The sequence below is a fragment of the Myodes glareolus genome, chromosome 17 (assembly GCF_982192425.1).
Source record: "Myodes glareolus chromosome 17, mMyoGla1.1, whole genome shotgun sequence".
NCBI classification, from domain to species: Eukaryota; Metazoa; Chordata; class Mammalia; order Rodentia; family Cricetidae; genus Myodes; species Myodes glareolus.
In genome coordinates this window covers 67,613,017-67,627,961 of record NC_142042.1, presented here as the reverse complement: position 1 = coordinate 67,627,961, position 14,945 = coordinate 67,613,017, and the positions used below count along the sequence as shown (strand labels likewise).

The window sequence follows — 14,945 nt, the reverse complement described above, 5'->3', positions numbered from 1 at the left end:
GAGATCACTAACTTTTTTTTTTTTTTTTTTTTTTTTTTTATAACAGCTCTTGCTGTCCTGGAACTCACAAATCTGCCTGCCTCTGCCTTTCCAGTACTGAATTAATGGCGAGCACCACTACTGCGTGGCTGGATGGGTTTCCTTCAGCATGTGTGCCTTGAGGCTTATTAGCCTCATTCTAAATGCTGTAAAATTAGCTCACACTAACAGTCACAGCTATATAGCAAGTAGGAGACCAGCCTGTGCTGCTCTTGTCTCTGAAACAAAACAAACAAAATCTACTGAGACAGTAAGATTGTTTAGTAGGCGAAAATGCTTGCCACTAAAGCCATTGACATTTGTTCAGTCCCCAAATACCATAGTGGGTGGAAGGAGAGAAGTGGTTGTCTGACTTCCATGTGCACCTGCATTCACAGACATTACACTCATTCAAAGGCTCTGCATGGTGACCTGGCATTCAGGAAGCTGAGACAGAATGTTACACTGTGTGAAGATGTGTCACTGTGACTGCTTTAATAAAGAACTGAATGGCCAGTACTAGGCAGGAAGAAGGTAGGAGGTACTTCTGGGCACAGAGGTCTCCTAGAAGAAAGCCTGGGTATCCAGCCAGAAGCAAGAGAAAGCATGAACAGTGCGGAAAGATGAAGTAACAAGCTACACTACAGTGGAGATTAAATGGGTTGATTTAAGTTACACAAGCTAGTGGAACAAGCCTAAAAAAGCCAAGCTCTCATAATTCTCAGAGTCTTTGGGAGTTTGTGTTACAGAGAAGACTTGCTACACAGGAGGATTCTTCTGGGTCTAAGGCCAGTCTAGCTAGACTACAAAGTAAATTCCCTGTCTCTGGGTAAGAGCTTGCTGTTCTCTAAGAGGAAGCAAGTTCAATTCCTATCATCTACATTGGGTGACTCATAGTTAACTTCAGCTCCAGGGGATCCAAGTCTCTCTTTTAACCTCCTCAGAGGTGGCATGCACACAAAAATAAAAATAGTCTTGGGGGTTGGAGAGATGGCTCAGCGGTTAAGCAGTGACAGCTCTTCCAGAGGACCCAGGTTTAATTCCCAGCACCCACATGGCAGTTACAACTGTAACTCAAGTTCAAGGGGATCTGACACCTTCATACCAATGCACATAGTTAAACAAATTGTTTTTAAAAATAGGAAAAATTTTTTTTGAGACAATGTCTTCCTTACAGCCTTGGCTAACTAACTATGCTAGGATTAAAGACTTGTGCCAGGACATTTGCTTCAAATCTGTACCTTGTTTTTTGTTTGTTTGTTTTTTAATTTTGAGACGGTTTCCCTGTAGCTTTGGAACTAGCTCTTGTAGACCAGGCTGGTCTCGAACTCAGAGATCCGCCTGCCTCTGCCTCCAGAGTACTGGGATTAAAGGCATGCGCCACCACCGCCCGGCTCAAATCTGCATCTTGTATATTTGTCTAGCAGTTAAGATTTTAGTTGGGACTGGAGAGATGGTTCAGTGGTTAAGAGCACTTTTGCTCTTCCAGGGAACCCGAATTCCAGAACAGCCAGGGCTGTGTAAAGAGACCCTGTCTCAAAACAAAAAATTAAGCAAAAAGCATGCATTTAGTCAAATTGTTGTATTGCATAACTTCATAATGTGAGCTCTTCCAGTAAAAATCCTCGTACCTGGGAATCTAATAAATACATCATCAATCTGCAATGTTTTCATTACATAATTGTGTGTGTGTGTGTTTGTCAGGAGTTGGCTCTCTCTTCCACCATGTAGGTTCTTGAGGTTTGAGGTCAGGTCATCAAGCTTGTTAAGTACCTGCTGAACCTTCTTTCAGGCCCCAGAATTTGAGTTTCTGATCCTTCTATTTCTACCTGCTGAGGGCTGGAATTACTGGCTGGCTTGGACCACCACATCCTGTTTGCTTGTTTGGTTTTTGAGACAGGGTTTCTCTTAGTCCTTGAACTACTGTAGACCAGGCTGGCCTCAAACTCAGATCTGCCAGCTTCTGCCTTTCGAGTTCTAGGATTAAAGACATGCGCCGCCACCACCCAACCACATTCTGTTTTTATATGATAGAGAAAACCCAGGAAACCCAGGACTTCATGTGTGCTAGCTAGTCCTTCTGGGTTTGGGATTTGGGTTTGTTGTTGTTGTTGTTGTTGTTGTTTTTGAGGTTTTTTGTTTGTTTGTTTTGTTTTTTGTTTTTCGAGACAGGGTTTCTCTGTAACTTTGTAGCCTATCCTGGAACTTGCTCTTGTAGGCCAAAGCTGGCCCTGAACTCACAGAGGTCCGCTTGCCTCTGCCTCCCGAGTGCTGGGGTTAGAGGCATGCGCCGGCAGTTCTTTGATTTTAACTAAAGCTCACTTTAATCCAGGCTGTCCTCAAATTCATGGTGTTCCTCCTATCTCAGTCTTGAGAAGCGGGTGTTACAGAAGCAAGCCATCCCTCCCAGCTTGTTTCTCTCTTCTGAGACCACCATACCTGAGGGTTCTTTAATTATCATTATTACTACTATACATTTCATGTAAACACAAGTGCCACAGAATGCATGTGTAAGTCAGGGTATGGCTTCTGGGAATTATTTTTCTCTTTCCACCATGTTGGTCCTAGATATCCAACTCATGTCACACTTGGGGCACCTTTAACCACTGGATCATGTCGGTGACCCCAGGGTTCTTGTTTTCTTTTGAGACAGGGTTTCTCTGTGTGTTCTTGGCTGTCCTGTAACTCTGTTGACCAGGCTGGCCTTGAACTCACAGAGATCCACCCACCTCTGCCTCAGGAGTGCTGGGATGCTCGGAAGGGTTCCTCTCTATGCCTTTCTGCCACAGGTTCCACATGGATTTGCATCTGGGCACACATGCTCACCACAGGTATATTGGATGGGACTGGCAGGGGTGTGAGGAGAAGTAGGAGTGTTTGCAGGCCAACCTGTTAAAAATAATGTACCTACCTTCAGCCTTCCTGAAGGTATTTCAACTTCCGTTGACATCCTTGTTAATGGACGCGGTCTCTTTAAGAACTGGTTAGGTGGCCCGCCCTCTAAAGGGATCAGGAGAAAGGGAGTCATGTGACTCTGAGCCTCTTCCGCTGAGTTAAACTCCGTGCGGCTGTATGTGCCGCTGTTGGGAACTTTACTGGGGCTGGGTACCCTGTGCCCCAACCCCATGGCTCCTTTTGAGTCTTGTGTGTGCAGCTCCATTTGGCCTGCTGGGAGAAGAGACTCGCAAGGTAAGAGTTCTGGAACTAAAGTAATAGATGTTCCAGAAATACAACCTTTCTACGATGACTGGAATCTGGGGCAACGGAGGGGTGGAGGGTGGATGCAAGAGAGGAGTGACCTCAGGGAGCCAGCGTGGAGCCAGGAGTGATGGGAAGGACTGTGGAGAAGAGCATGCATGACGGCTTCCTGCCTTCTGGTGATATCAAGCCATCAGAGCCCAGCAACAGGGAAGTTTGGGGATTTAAAAAGCCTTCTCAGGCCTAAGTCTTGATCTCACCAAGGTCAGGGTAATCCTGGATCTACCCTATTTCTTCTCAACCCTATATCTGCCCCTGATTCCAGGATCCCCTCAGTTTCCACACATCCCTCTTGCCTAGGCCTCAAAGGCGCTTGCTGTCCCTGGCATTGCTTCTTTGCCTGTGACCATCCCTGATCTTGTTCTCTCCATCCCACAATCCCATGTTCTAGGTATCTATGGAGGTTATTTCCGGTGGGCCAAATCCCCAGAACCTGCTTCATATCTGGGCAGTGGGCACCAACTCCACCCTGCACTATGTATGGAGCACCCTCGGGCCTCCAGCTGTGGTGCTGGTGGCCACCAACACCACTCAGAGTGTCCTGAGTGTCAACTGGAGTCTCCTGCTGTCTCCCGATCCTGATGGGGGTCTGATGGTGCTCCCCAAAGACAGCATCCAGTTTTCTTCTGCTCTTGTCTTCACCAGGGTGAGGGGGCTGAAAGCTCAGAGGGAAGAGCGCAGGGACTGAGTTCGTACTACCCAGAGGGAGAGGGGAGGGCTAAGGACAGGGTGGGTGGAGTGGGAGCCATATGCAGGAGAATGTCAGAGGGAAGCAAGCCCAATTCCACTCCACCCTTTCCCCAGCTGCTTGAATTTGACAGCACCAAGGTCTCAGAATGGGCAGCCCAGCCCTCAGGAAAGCCATACCCTCCTTACTCCTTGGCTGAGTTCTCCTGGAACAGCTCCTTGGATCAGGCCACTCTGAGCGCCGCTTTCCAAGGCCACCCCGTAGATGACCCTTCTGGAGCATTTGCCAACGGCAGCCTGGCCTTCAAGGTGAGGTTGTGGGGAAGGAACTCAGAAGGCTGATCTGTGAGATGGGAGTATCCTTCAAGCCCCATTCTCTCCACATGGCCTCTTCCTTCTTCGTAGGTTAAGGCCTTTTCGGGATCTGGCCGACCTGCCCAGCCCCCTCGCCTCCTGCACAGCGCAGACACCTGCCAGCTAGAAGTTGCCCTTGTTGGAGCGTCTCCTCGTGGAAACCACTCCCTGTTTGGCCTAGAGGTGGCCACCTTGGATACTGGCCTTAGCTGCCCCCCCATGAAAGAGCTGCGCTCCATCGACGATGAGTATGCACCTGCTGTCTTTCAGGTCAGGTCTCCACGGGGAGTAGACGGCTGGGAATATAAAGTGGGATCCTGTTAACATCCCAGAAAACTAACCAATCATTTATTACTTTTTAAAAAATGTGTTATTTTGCATGTGTGTTTGCAGGTGTGTACAGGTTCCTGTGGCAGCAGATACCCTAGAGCCTCCTGACGCGGGTGCTGGAAACTGGATTTGGGTTTTCTGCAAGAGTAGCAAGCCCTCGGTCACTGAGCCATTACTCCAGCTGCTACCGCCCCTTATCAAAAAAATATTTATTAATTATGTATACAGCATTCTACTTGCATGTGTCCCTGCAGGCCAGAAGAGGGCACCAGATCTCATTACAGATGGTTGTGAGCCGTGTTGCTGGGAATTGAACTCAGAACCTCTGGAAGAACAGTCAGTGCTCTTAACCTCTGAGCCATCTCTCCAGCCGCACTACCCCTTATTTTTTAAAGGATTTTGTTTGTTTGTTTGGTTGGTTGTTGTTTTGTTTTGTTTTATTTTTAATAGGGTCTCCCTATATAGTTCTGATTGACCTAGAACTCTTGCTATGTAGACCAGGCTGACCTTGAACTCACAGAGGTTCATCTGCTTCTACCTCCTGAGAGCTGGGATTAAATGCATGCACCACCACACATGGTCCCCATTTATTAAGAATACTCTGGATGGGGGGCTGGAGAGATGGCTCAGGGGTTAAGAGCATTGCCTGCTCTTCCAAAGGTCCTGAGTTCAATTCCCAGCAACCACATGGGGGCTCACAACCATCTGTAATGAGGTCTGGTGCCCTCTTCTGGCATGCAGGCATACACACAGACAGAATACTGTATACATAATAAATAAATAAATAAATATTTAAAAAAAAAAAAAAGAATACTCTGGATGCTTTTAGTGTTGGGCTGTACTGATGTATCACCTGCCATGTCTGCCCTCCAAGGAAGCAGGCAAAAGCAGTGCTTCATGGTCTTCAGATGGGATTCTCTGTGACCTGGGGCCCCCAGGGAGCAAGGCTGTGGCTCCGTTCATCTCTCTACTCTATGAGAAGACTGGGCCCTGCTACAACTGGCATGTCCATCCTAGAACGACATTTAGTACCGGGGACGCTTGCTGGCCTCATTGCAGTAATCTGGGAGAGGTGGGAACAGAAAGTTGGCACGGGTTGGTCCATCTCACTCTGCCTCTGTGGCCTTTCTCTCCAGTTGGACCAGTTGCTGTGGGACTCTTCACCGTCTGGTTTCATGCAATGGCGACCAGTGGCTTTCTCTCAGAAGCAACGGAGCCGAGAATCAGCCCTCCCCTGCCAGGCGTCCTCCCTTAACTACACCTTGGCACATTTGCTCCCTCGCTCACCTGTTGTCCAAGCCTTCTTTGGGTCCCAGAAAAACTTCTGTGCCTTCACTCTGACATTTGGGGCTCCCACAGGCCCTGGCTACTGGGACCAACACTACCTCTCCTGGTAAGAACCAAGGATTTGGGGAGGTCAACGTGGAGAAGGGCTGAGCCCCTCGGCCTTCCTTCCTAAACTTGCTTACCTCCTTTTTTTTGGACCTTCTTGCTCTAGGTCAATGCTTCTGGGAGTGGGTGTCCCTCCAGTGGACGTCTTATCCCCACTCGTCCTTGGAATCATGGCAGTGGCCCTGGGAACTCCAGGGCTCCTGTTGCTGGGGGGAGGCCTGTTTCTGCTGCTGCGACACAAGCCGTATTCTGAGTACCAGTCCATCAACTGAACTGCAGATGGAGGGGCAGGACCACATGCCTTGCTGTGCCTCACACCATCGGAGGGGAGAGGGGCAGTGTTGTCATCTGCTTTTCTGCAGAACCTCAAAAGCCAGTCTCAGCCTACCGGGTCTCCCTGGGTCATGTCCTTCCTACCCTGGGGAGAGGCTAGAATTACTGGGAAAAGGAAGGGCCCCCTTGATGTTTCTTCTCTGTCATTTACCACTCTCCTTTCCCTTGGGTAAAACTTGAAGGCCTACATTGAGTGACTGGTTGGCTACACTAAGGTGCATGAAATAGACATATTTTTCCCAAAAAAGATTTTAACTTCTCTCTTATTTTTAAATGAGATTTATGTATTTTATTATATGTGTGAATGTTTTGCCTGCTTGTGTGAATGCACAATGCGTGTGTGCATGCATGAGAGAGAGAGAGAGAGAGATGCCTGTGGAGGTCAAAAGAGGGCACTAGATCCCCTGGAACTGGAGTTAAGATGGTTGCAAACCACTATGTAGGTAATGGGGATTGAACCAGGGTCCTTTGCCGGAGCAAGTGCTCTTAACCACTGAGCCGTCCATCTCTCTAGTCCAGATTTCAATCTCTTTCTCTCTTTTTGAGACAGGGTTTCTCTGTGTAGCCCTGGCTGTCCTGGAACTCATTCTGTAGACCAGGCTGGCCTTAAACTCAGAGATCCCCCAGCCTCTGCCTCCCAAGTACTGGCATTAAAAGCCTGTGCCACCATGCCAGGCTGGTTTCAGCAAATGGGAAGATTGAGAGATAGACTTGGAAGGCAATTTCTATTTGAGGGCACATTTTCCCACCAATCCTAGTAGTCTCTCCCCAAGCCTCTTGTGAACCACCCTCCAGCCCTTGATCTTGATGCTAGGAGGTGACTTATGTCCTGGGAGTGGGGAGGTTAGCAGGAAGAGAGAGCCATGGGAGGCAGGCCAGGATTTATTACATACTCGCACATACATGCTGGGCAAGCAGTCGTTGCCATCCCAGCCACTACCTGGGAATCCATACAGAGTCCTTTTGAGGTTTCATCTCTCTGCCACCCCCAAGGCCCCCCTAACCCACACACACACACCTTTTTTTTTAAACCTTAGTACTTCTTGGAAGTTTGAAAAGTGGAAGGAAGATTATAGGAACCCATGTAGGCTGGGAGAGGAAGGTCACAGCTTGATTGAGGCGAGAGTCTTGAAGACCCTTAGAAAGGCTTTCACCTTATGTCAAAGATGTCAAAGTCCTTATCTGATGAGATAGCAACCTCTACCCTTGGGCTTAGGCAGACAGTTCAGGTTGGCCTGTAGTTGGTTCTACACCTCTGGTTCATAGGAAGCCGGGACCTTAGCCTTAGTTTGGCACGGTGGGAGGCTGCACCAAAAGGAAGTATTCTTCTCCAGTCTCTGCATTAGGCTTTTGCACTCCAGGGGTACAGCACAACTAGAAAAGAACTGGGGTTTCTGGGCTCCTTTGGATGGGGCCCCTAAGTAGCAAGGTACCCCCCATCTAAGGTCTATGACCTGGGCAAAGGCCAGGCCTGCAACTGTTTCAGAGAAGTGCTGAAAAGTCCCCTGCACAGCCCCATGGCAGCTCAGCCCCATGAGCGTGGCCTGTAGTCGGAGAGGGATCGAACGTGGTCCGGATAGTCCAAGCGGCTCTCGGAGGCGGTGAGCATGCGCTCCGGCTCCACCATGAACATGTAGTAGAGGTTCCACATCAGCATGGCCAACAGCGGCAGGAAAGTCAGCCCGTAGCCAAAGCCTCGGAAGGAGCGGCCGACAGCAAAGGTCAGCCAGTAAATCAGCCTGTGGGAGCATGACAAAGGTTATCGACTCTCCAGGACCCAGCCGGCTAATCGGGCAGAAGCAGACAGTGGGAGACCAGTTGGGAGCAGGTGCCAAGACTGGTAACTACTACAAACACCCGGTTTATATATATGTTCACAATGTTTACTTTCCCACATTTCTGAAGTGAGAATATTATTTCCTGTCTTCTCTTTTATTTACTATTTAAAATTAAAGTGAGTCAAATTAATTTAATTTTTAATTAAATTACAATTCAATGTCCATTTATATGATTCAGAATTAAATGAGAATTCAGCTTGTCTTCCGCTGTTGGGGGGTGGTGCCACACACCTTTAGTCTCAGCACTTGAGAGGCAAAGCCAGGCAAGTCTTGAGTTCAAGGCCAGCTTGGTTTACAAAGCTAGTTCCAAGATGGCCAGGGCTATACAGAGAAACCCTATCTTGAAAAAACAAAAAACAAACAAAATTATCTTCCCCTTTTCTGATTTCCACCCTAGATATCTAGTTCTATAGTTTTTTGAGTCATTTCTGTTTTGTAGACAATAACAAAACTTGTTTGTGGTCCAGGGCTTCACAAAGCTAGGCAAGTGGTCTACCACTGATCTTTGTCCCCAGCCCCTCAGGCCTCCTTCACCCTCCCAAATGAAGGGATTACAGGCACACTCCACCAGAGGCACCGGGTTTGAGCCAAGGCCTTCAGCATGCTAGGCAGAAGGCAGTAGCTGAGCTCCGCCTCCTCCAGCTTCTCCCCTACTCTCACTTAATTTGCTTGTTCATTTTGGTTTGTTTTTGAGCTAGAGTCTCACTAAGTAGCCCTGTGTGGCCTCAGTCACGTACTGATTCGCCTGCTCTGCTCCCTGAGTTGTGGCTGGGACCACACACCATGGCACACCAGGCTTCTTTGTTCTCATTTTAGACAACTCCAGTGCTGGGTGTGGTGGCACAGACTTTTAATCCCAGCACTCAGGAGTCAAAGGCAGGTGAATCTGAGTTTGAGGCTATCCTGGTCTACACAGTGAATTCAAAGGCAGCCCCAGCTATGTAAACACCCTGTCTCAAACAAAACAAACCAAAAGCTCACTTTCAGTATTCAGTAGGCTAGGGCAGGAAGATTGCCGAGTTTGAGGCCAGATTGATTTACATATTTTCAGGCCAGTGTGGGCTACATTTTGAGATCTTGTCTCAATAAAATAAAATTCACTGATGACTCAAATTGAATGAAAGGAAAGTGGTCCTGCCGTGAGGGCGACCTTGCCTCTGGGTAGAAAGCGCTGCTCATCTGTGTTGTCCATGGCTGAAGCATGAAGGGCAGTGTCAGGGCAGTCTATTTATTTGTTTCTTTATTTTATATCATTTTGTTTTATTTTTTCAAGGCAGGGTTTCTCTGTGTAGCCCTGGCTGTTCTGGAAATCACTCTGTACACCAGGCTGGCCTCAAACCCAGAGATTCATTTTGTCTTTTGAGACAAGGTCATAGTTGTGTTGCACTGATTGACCCAGAACTCACTGTGAAATTCAGGTTGACTTGGATTCTTAGCAGCTCTCTTGTCTCAGCCCCCTAAGTACTGTGATTACAGACCTGAGTGAGCAACCACATCAGCTTTAGGGCAGTTTTCAGCACTGTATAAGAAAGAACTTTCATGGGGCAATGGTGGCGCACATCTTTAATCCCAGCACTCGGGAGGTAGAGGCAGGTGGATCTCTGTGAGTTAGAGGCCAGCCTGGTCTACAAGAGCTAGTTCCAGGACAGCGATCCAGGGACAGCAAGGGCTGTTACACAGAAATACCCTGTCTCAGAAAAAAAGAAAGAAAGAAAAGAAGGAAGGAAAGGAAAGAAAAAAGAAAAGAAAAGAAAAAGGAAACAAAGTAAAACAAGAGAACTTTCTAGCAATTAGAACGCTTAAACCTGGAAGGGGGTGTGGTGGTGATCCCAGCACTTGAGAGGGTGAGACAGGAGGATTGCCAAGAGTTTGTGTCCAGGCTGCATGGTGAGATGGTGACTGTCTCAATTAAAATAAAGCAGAAAATGTCCCACATACCCAAGTTTTAAAGCTATGTAACTAGAGTGTCACAGACTAGAGGAGTACCTTCAGAGGACACACTAAATTCAACCTGAGGTTAGGATTAGAATGGTCGGTCAGTTCTGTGCTTAGATGAGGCGATGGATTCAAGTCTCTGTACCAAAGTAAACGGCATTCAGAAGCTCCCTATTGGCACACCTCTGAGAGCAGCTTCTGAAAGACAGGGGAGCAAGCATCTGCTTCCCAGTGAAGCCTGCGCGACAGGTGTGCCGCAGAAACCCTCAGGCTTCCGTTCTCCAGATCTTCATTCAGCCCCTGGAGGTTCTGGCACTTTCACTTCCCTCACGCCTCCCCTAAGCATGGCCACCATAGCCCCTACTCACCGAGATACTGCAAACAAACCAGTGAGCAGAGGCAGCAGCTTGAGGGTGTCCTGGGGCAGATAGGTGGAAAGGACGGCCAGATTAAAGAAGTAGAGGATGAAGAGTTGCACGGACTGGGCCACGTACTGCCGGTGGATCTCTACCTCCCGCCTCGGCTCTCCGAAGGGCCGGAGGGCGGAGAAGCACAGCAGGCTCAGGCCGTACACAAGAAGCCCTGCAGGGGAGGAAGCCGGGAGTCAGAAACAGCAGTACAGCCCTTGGGTCAAGACTGCAGAGAGATCACAAACGCTCTCTGGAAGAGAGGGAGCAGAGTGGCAGGTTTGGGATGCCCTGAATGGTTCCAACAGAATAAAGAAAAAGTACCCCAACCAACTCTCTGTAGTTCTCTTCCTAGGGAACCCTTCTCCACGTCCCAGACTCACCTAGTACAATAGGGAAGGTGGCAAAGACCCCACAGCGTAGGGTGTAGATCAAGCGGGAACTCATGGTGGGCAGCCTCGGAGCGTCGAAGGGCAGGAAGGCGTAAGCTCCATACAGCAGGCAGGGGAAGAAGATGAGAGCAGCCACCACTGAGGCTACAGCCCTCAGCGCCTCGCGGCCTCCACAGCTCCCACAGCCCCCACAAGACCGGCCAGGGGGTCTGACAACTGCCTCAGCCCACTTGCGCTCTGGAAGCTCATGGTGGCTGAGTCGGGTTGGCAGGAAATTCCTGCGCTCAGCCTGTCCGGCCTTCCGATGCACAATGCTCTCCTCCTGCGGCCTCCGCTCAATGCACTGTAAATCAATGGGCACGAAGGCCCTAACTGACTTCTCAAGGAGCAAGCTGGCATCATCCTTGAGTGGTTCCTCCGACTTAGTGAGCGGTTCCTCCGACTTAGTGAGCGGTTCCTCCGACTTAGTGAGTGGTTCCAACTCTAAGGGCTCTGGTTCAATATCTCGCCAGCCTGGGGGATCCGGAAGTGGGACGCTGTACTGGGGGTCGGTTCCCCAAGGCAAAGTCGCAGCCTCACTGATAGTGCTGTCTGGACCATCCTCGGGCCCCTCTCTGGCTGTAGGAGAACCAACTGAAGACCCCAGTCTGAGAGACTCAGCTCCAGGGGACTCAGTCCCATCTTCTCCCTCTAGCTGCCGGTCAGTGGGGACTAAAGCCTGTGGTAAGCTCTTCTCTGGAGCCTCAGGTGCCTTCATTTCCAGCAGAGCCAGTGTCTCGGGTTCTGTCATTGTGAGGCTTTAGTGCTGAGGTCTACCCCAAGGTGATATCATCCTAAAAGGAGTGGGGTAAGTTCTGTGAAAATACCTTGTCTTCTGGCCCCAGGACAGTTCCTCAAACTGGATCGCACCAGGGCAGCCGGCCTCATGGGACTCTAGAGAGAACACAGTGCGGAGGAAGGTGTTGAGACAGAGGGCGGCGGCGCAGGGCTGAAATGGAGGAACGCTTTCAAAATAAATGTCATCCAGCAGGACAAGGGTGAGTCAGGGGGCACAAGCTACGCCTCAGTCTACGCCCACACCTGCCTTCTATGCTCTCCACCAAAACCCCCGGATTCATGGCCACCCTAGCTTTGGAATGGGAGGAATTTCTTTACAACTGAGAATCATTCTATGGAGAAACTGCCCCTTCACTTGCCCTTTGCCCTGCAGATCTCGGCCTGGAACTCTGTTAGCAACTGATACCAGAGATACTACTCAGTTCCTTAGTTCCCATTCCGGAAACCAGTCATTTTCTAAACTCCTCCACCCTTGCCAGTCTCACCCAATTCAACCGGCTGGGCCCCACTCAGACTTCCAGCTCTAGTGTGGCTGTTCCCTTGTCTTTCTTTCCTCCCTGCCACCCTCCAGTTCACTGTTTCTGGTTAGGGCTCTTTTCCCTCTTTCACCTCTAGGGCCCCTCCTACCCCTGCCCTTTGGACCCAAGATACCCTCTTACTTTCCATCCACGGAGAGGGAGAGGCGGAGGATCCCCAGAAAGGAACTGCCTGGCTCCTACCTGGCTCTGCAGGTATTTCCCAGTCTCCCTCCCCTTACCTGTGACTCCAAACCTGTCTGACCAGAGCAGGTGGGGCTCAGATTAAAGGCGCAGGCCCTGCCCTACAGAACCTGCCAGCTGACAGAGCTCTGCTGGAGGACGGCATCCTTTTTCAAAGTAAGGTGGACATTGAGGCCTGGACTTTAGGTGTTCTGGATGTGTAAGAGCTTCCAGTTCAGGAAAGCATCAGGGAAAAAGTGGGTTTGTATGTCAAAGGGTACTTAGAGGAAGTCGGGGAAAAGATGACATTTGCAAATTTGTTCATTCTGTAAATGTTTATTGAGTATCTGCTATTAATAAATGTGGTATTCAGCTGGGTGAAGATTGTACACACCTTTAATCCCAACACTGGGGAGGCAGACACGGGAGGATCTCTGTGAGTTCGAGGCCATCCTTGTCTACAGAGAGAGTTCCAGGACAGGCTCCAAAGCTACAGAGAAACACAACACAAAATCACACTGAATCAGTAAGAGAATTTCAGTAGGGAAAGCTTCTTTAAAGTGACATTTAGGGGTTGGCGAGATGGCTCAGAGGTTAGGAGCACTGGCTGCTCTTCCAGAGGTCCTGAGTTCAATTCCCAGCAACCACATGGTGGCTCACAACCATCTGTAATGGGGTCTGGTGCTGGTGCCCTCTTCTAGCATGTGGGCATGCATTCCAGAACACTATACATAATAAATCTTCAAAAGTTGAAACCCAGTGGGAGTTCAGGTCCTGGTAGAAGAACTGCAAGTCGAAACCCAGCAGCTGGGAAGACTTCGGCTGTTTCAGAAACAGAAAGAAGGCTTGCGGGCGGGCGGAGCATAGTGGTATACACACTGCCATGATAACATGTATACATACAGGACCCCAGGCACCTCAGCTTAGGTTTATGGTTAGGGCTGGCAAAATGGCTTACTGCCAAGTCTGATTATCTGAATTCGATCCCTAGGAACTACATTGTGGAAGGAGAAAAGGGACTTCCCTCCAAGTTCTCTGTCAATCACAGGTGTGTCATGGTGGAACACACGCCATCACAAATGTACACACGGAATAAATCAATCTAGTGTCTCTGGTAGGAATACTTAAACAAACAGCCACTGTTTCTCCCCCAGCAACCATCAACTTCTAGTGCTCCTCCCCACACCCATGCTGGGATCTTGGCTGACTTGACTCCATGCAGTCATGTGTGCTAAGTTCCTGTGTGCAACCATTCTGTCATGTCTGGAAAATACTGTCTAGATGCAGAGCCCTGCTACCTCAGGCTCTTAAAATCTTCTCATTGCTCCTCTTCCTCCGTGATTTCTTTGTCTTGGGGATAGCTGTCCTAACTAATTAGTTTTTATTTGACGTGCATTGGTGTTTTGCCTGCATGTATGTCTGTCTACGTGAGGGTGTCGGATCCCCTGGAACTGGAGTTACAAATGGTTGTGAGCTCATGTGGGTGCTGGGAATTGGATGTGAGTTCTCTGGAAGAGCAGCTAGTGCTCTTAACCACTGAGCCTGTTATGCCCAGATCACAGAATCCCCCAAAACCAAACAGGAGACCGAATCCTGTATGTAAAAGCAAAGAGCCTTTATTCTTACAGAAGTTTGCAAACTCGGACTCTCTGTGTGTCCAACGTATTGGGGTGATGGGAGAGCCCCTAGCTCATTTAGGGTTGGGCTTTTATAGTAGCACAGGCTAAGGTTTACTGACGTTCGTCTAGGGGTGTCCAGGTGAAAAGCTATGGGCGTGTGCTGGCAGGTGATCCTATCTACAATGGTTGGAACGTTAGGGATTTCCTTTGGATGGTCTGTTCCTGGGTGGTGCCTGGGTGGTCTCAGTTTGTGGTGTTTCTCGGAACCAGGTATTGCCTTAGGTTTGTAAACTGCTGAGACTTAGGCCTACCCAGCTTACCATGGCTGGGTCCTACGAGTCATTTCTCCAGCCTCCAGTTGTCCCATTTAGAGCTGAGCACTCAGCTCTCTTTTTCTTCCCGCGAAACTAATTATTTTTTTAAATCTCATTTCATCAAGGGGTGGAGCACGCCATGGAGCGCGCGTGTGCCCGAGTAGATTCACCTTACACCACGTGGGTTCCAGGGGTCGAGCTTAGGTTGGCTGCAAGTGTCTTTATCCGCTGAGTCACCTCGCCAAGGCGCTCTTTTTAAATTTATCTATTTTTTGAAACAGGGTCTCGCTAGGTAGCCGGACTGGGAACTTGCCGCAGGCTGCTTAGGCTCCCTAAGTGGTAGGACGATAAGTCTGCTCTAGTACGCCCGGTTTCTCTGACGTCTTTGACAATAAAGTGTCCCTTAAGGACTCTAGAGTAGCCCAGCAGAAGCCATGTTCCCCAGAGTAACTTCGAGTAACTTCCCGGAGAGAAAACAATTTTTCGCGAGATTTGGTGGAGCGGTCACTGATACGCAGTTTTGCGGCAGCTAT

At 49.2% G+C, this 14,945-nt stretch overlaps 2 protein-coding genes across 7 annotated transcripts; one reads left to right on the top strand and one right to left on the bottom strand.

The window, feature by feature from the left end:
* Positions 1-3,046: 3,046 nt before the first annotated feature.
* Positions 3,047-6,559, top strand: Glmp (glycosylated lysosomal membrane protein). Its single transcript, XM_048454427.3, has 6 exons — positions 3,047-3,207; positions 3,668-3,922; positions 4,081-4,272; positions 4,369-4,587; positions 5,784-6,040; positions 6,146-6,559. The coding sequence occupies exons 1-6, from the start codon at positions 3,091-3,093 to the stop codon at positions 6,309-6,311; spliced, it is 1,206 nt and encodes a 401-aa protein (XP_048310384.3). The 5' UTR covers positions 3,047-3,090; the 3' UTR covers positions 6,312-6,559.
* A 677-nt stretch (positions 6,560-7,236) lies between these two features.
* Tmem79 (transmembrane protein 79) lies at positions 7,237-12,898 on the bottom strand. Of its 6 annotated transcripts, XR_014997747.2 has the most exons (6): positions 12,441-12,548; positions 10,936-11,877; positions 10,514-10,727; positions 10,197-10,284; positions 9,617-9,688; positions 7,973-8,111 (listed from the first exon to the last, which is right to left on the bottom strand). XR_014997747.2 is itself a non-coding variant. In XM_085678122.2 (5 exons), exons 2-5 carry the CDS (start codon positions 11,732-11,734, stop codon positions 7,620-7,622), a joined length of 1,593 nt encoding a protein of 530 aa, XP_085534248.1. In that variant the 5' UTR covers positions 11,735-11,877; positions 12,874-12,898; the 3' UTR covers positions 7,237-7,619. The 6 variants fall into 6 exon arrangements, 5 of the variants coding, with proteins under 5 accessions (XP_085534248.1, XP_085534245.1, XP_085534247.1 ...); XM_085678122.2 differs by lacking the exons at positions 9,617-9,688; positions 12,441-12,548 and adding an exon at positions 12,874-12,898 and having other exon boundaries at positions 7,237-8,111; XM_085678119.2 differs by lacking the exon at positions 9,617-9,688 and having other exon boundaries at positions 7,237-8,111.
* Between the last annotated feature and the right edge of the window lie 2,047 nt (positions 12,899-14,945).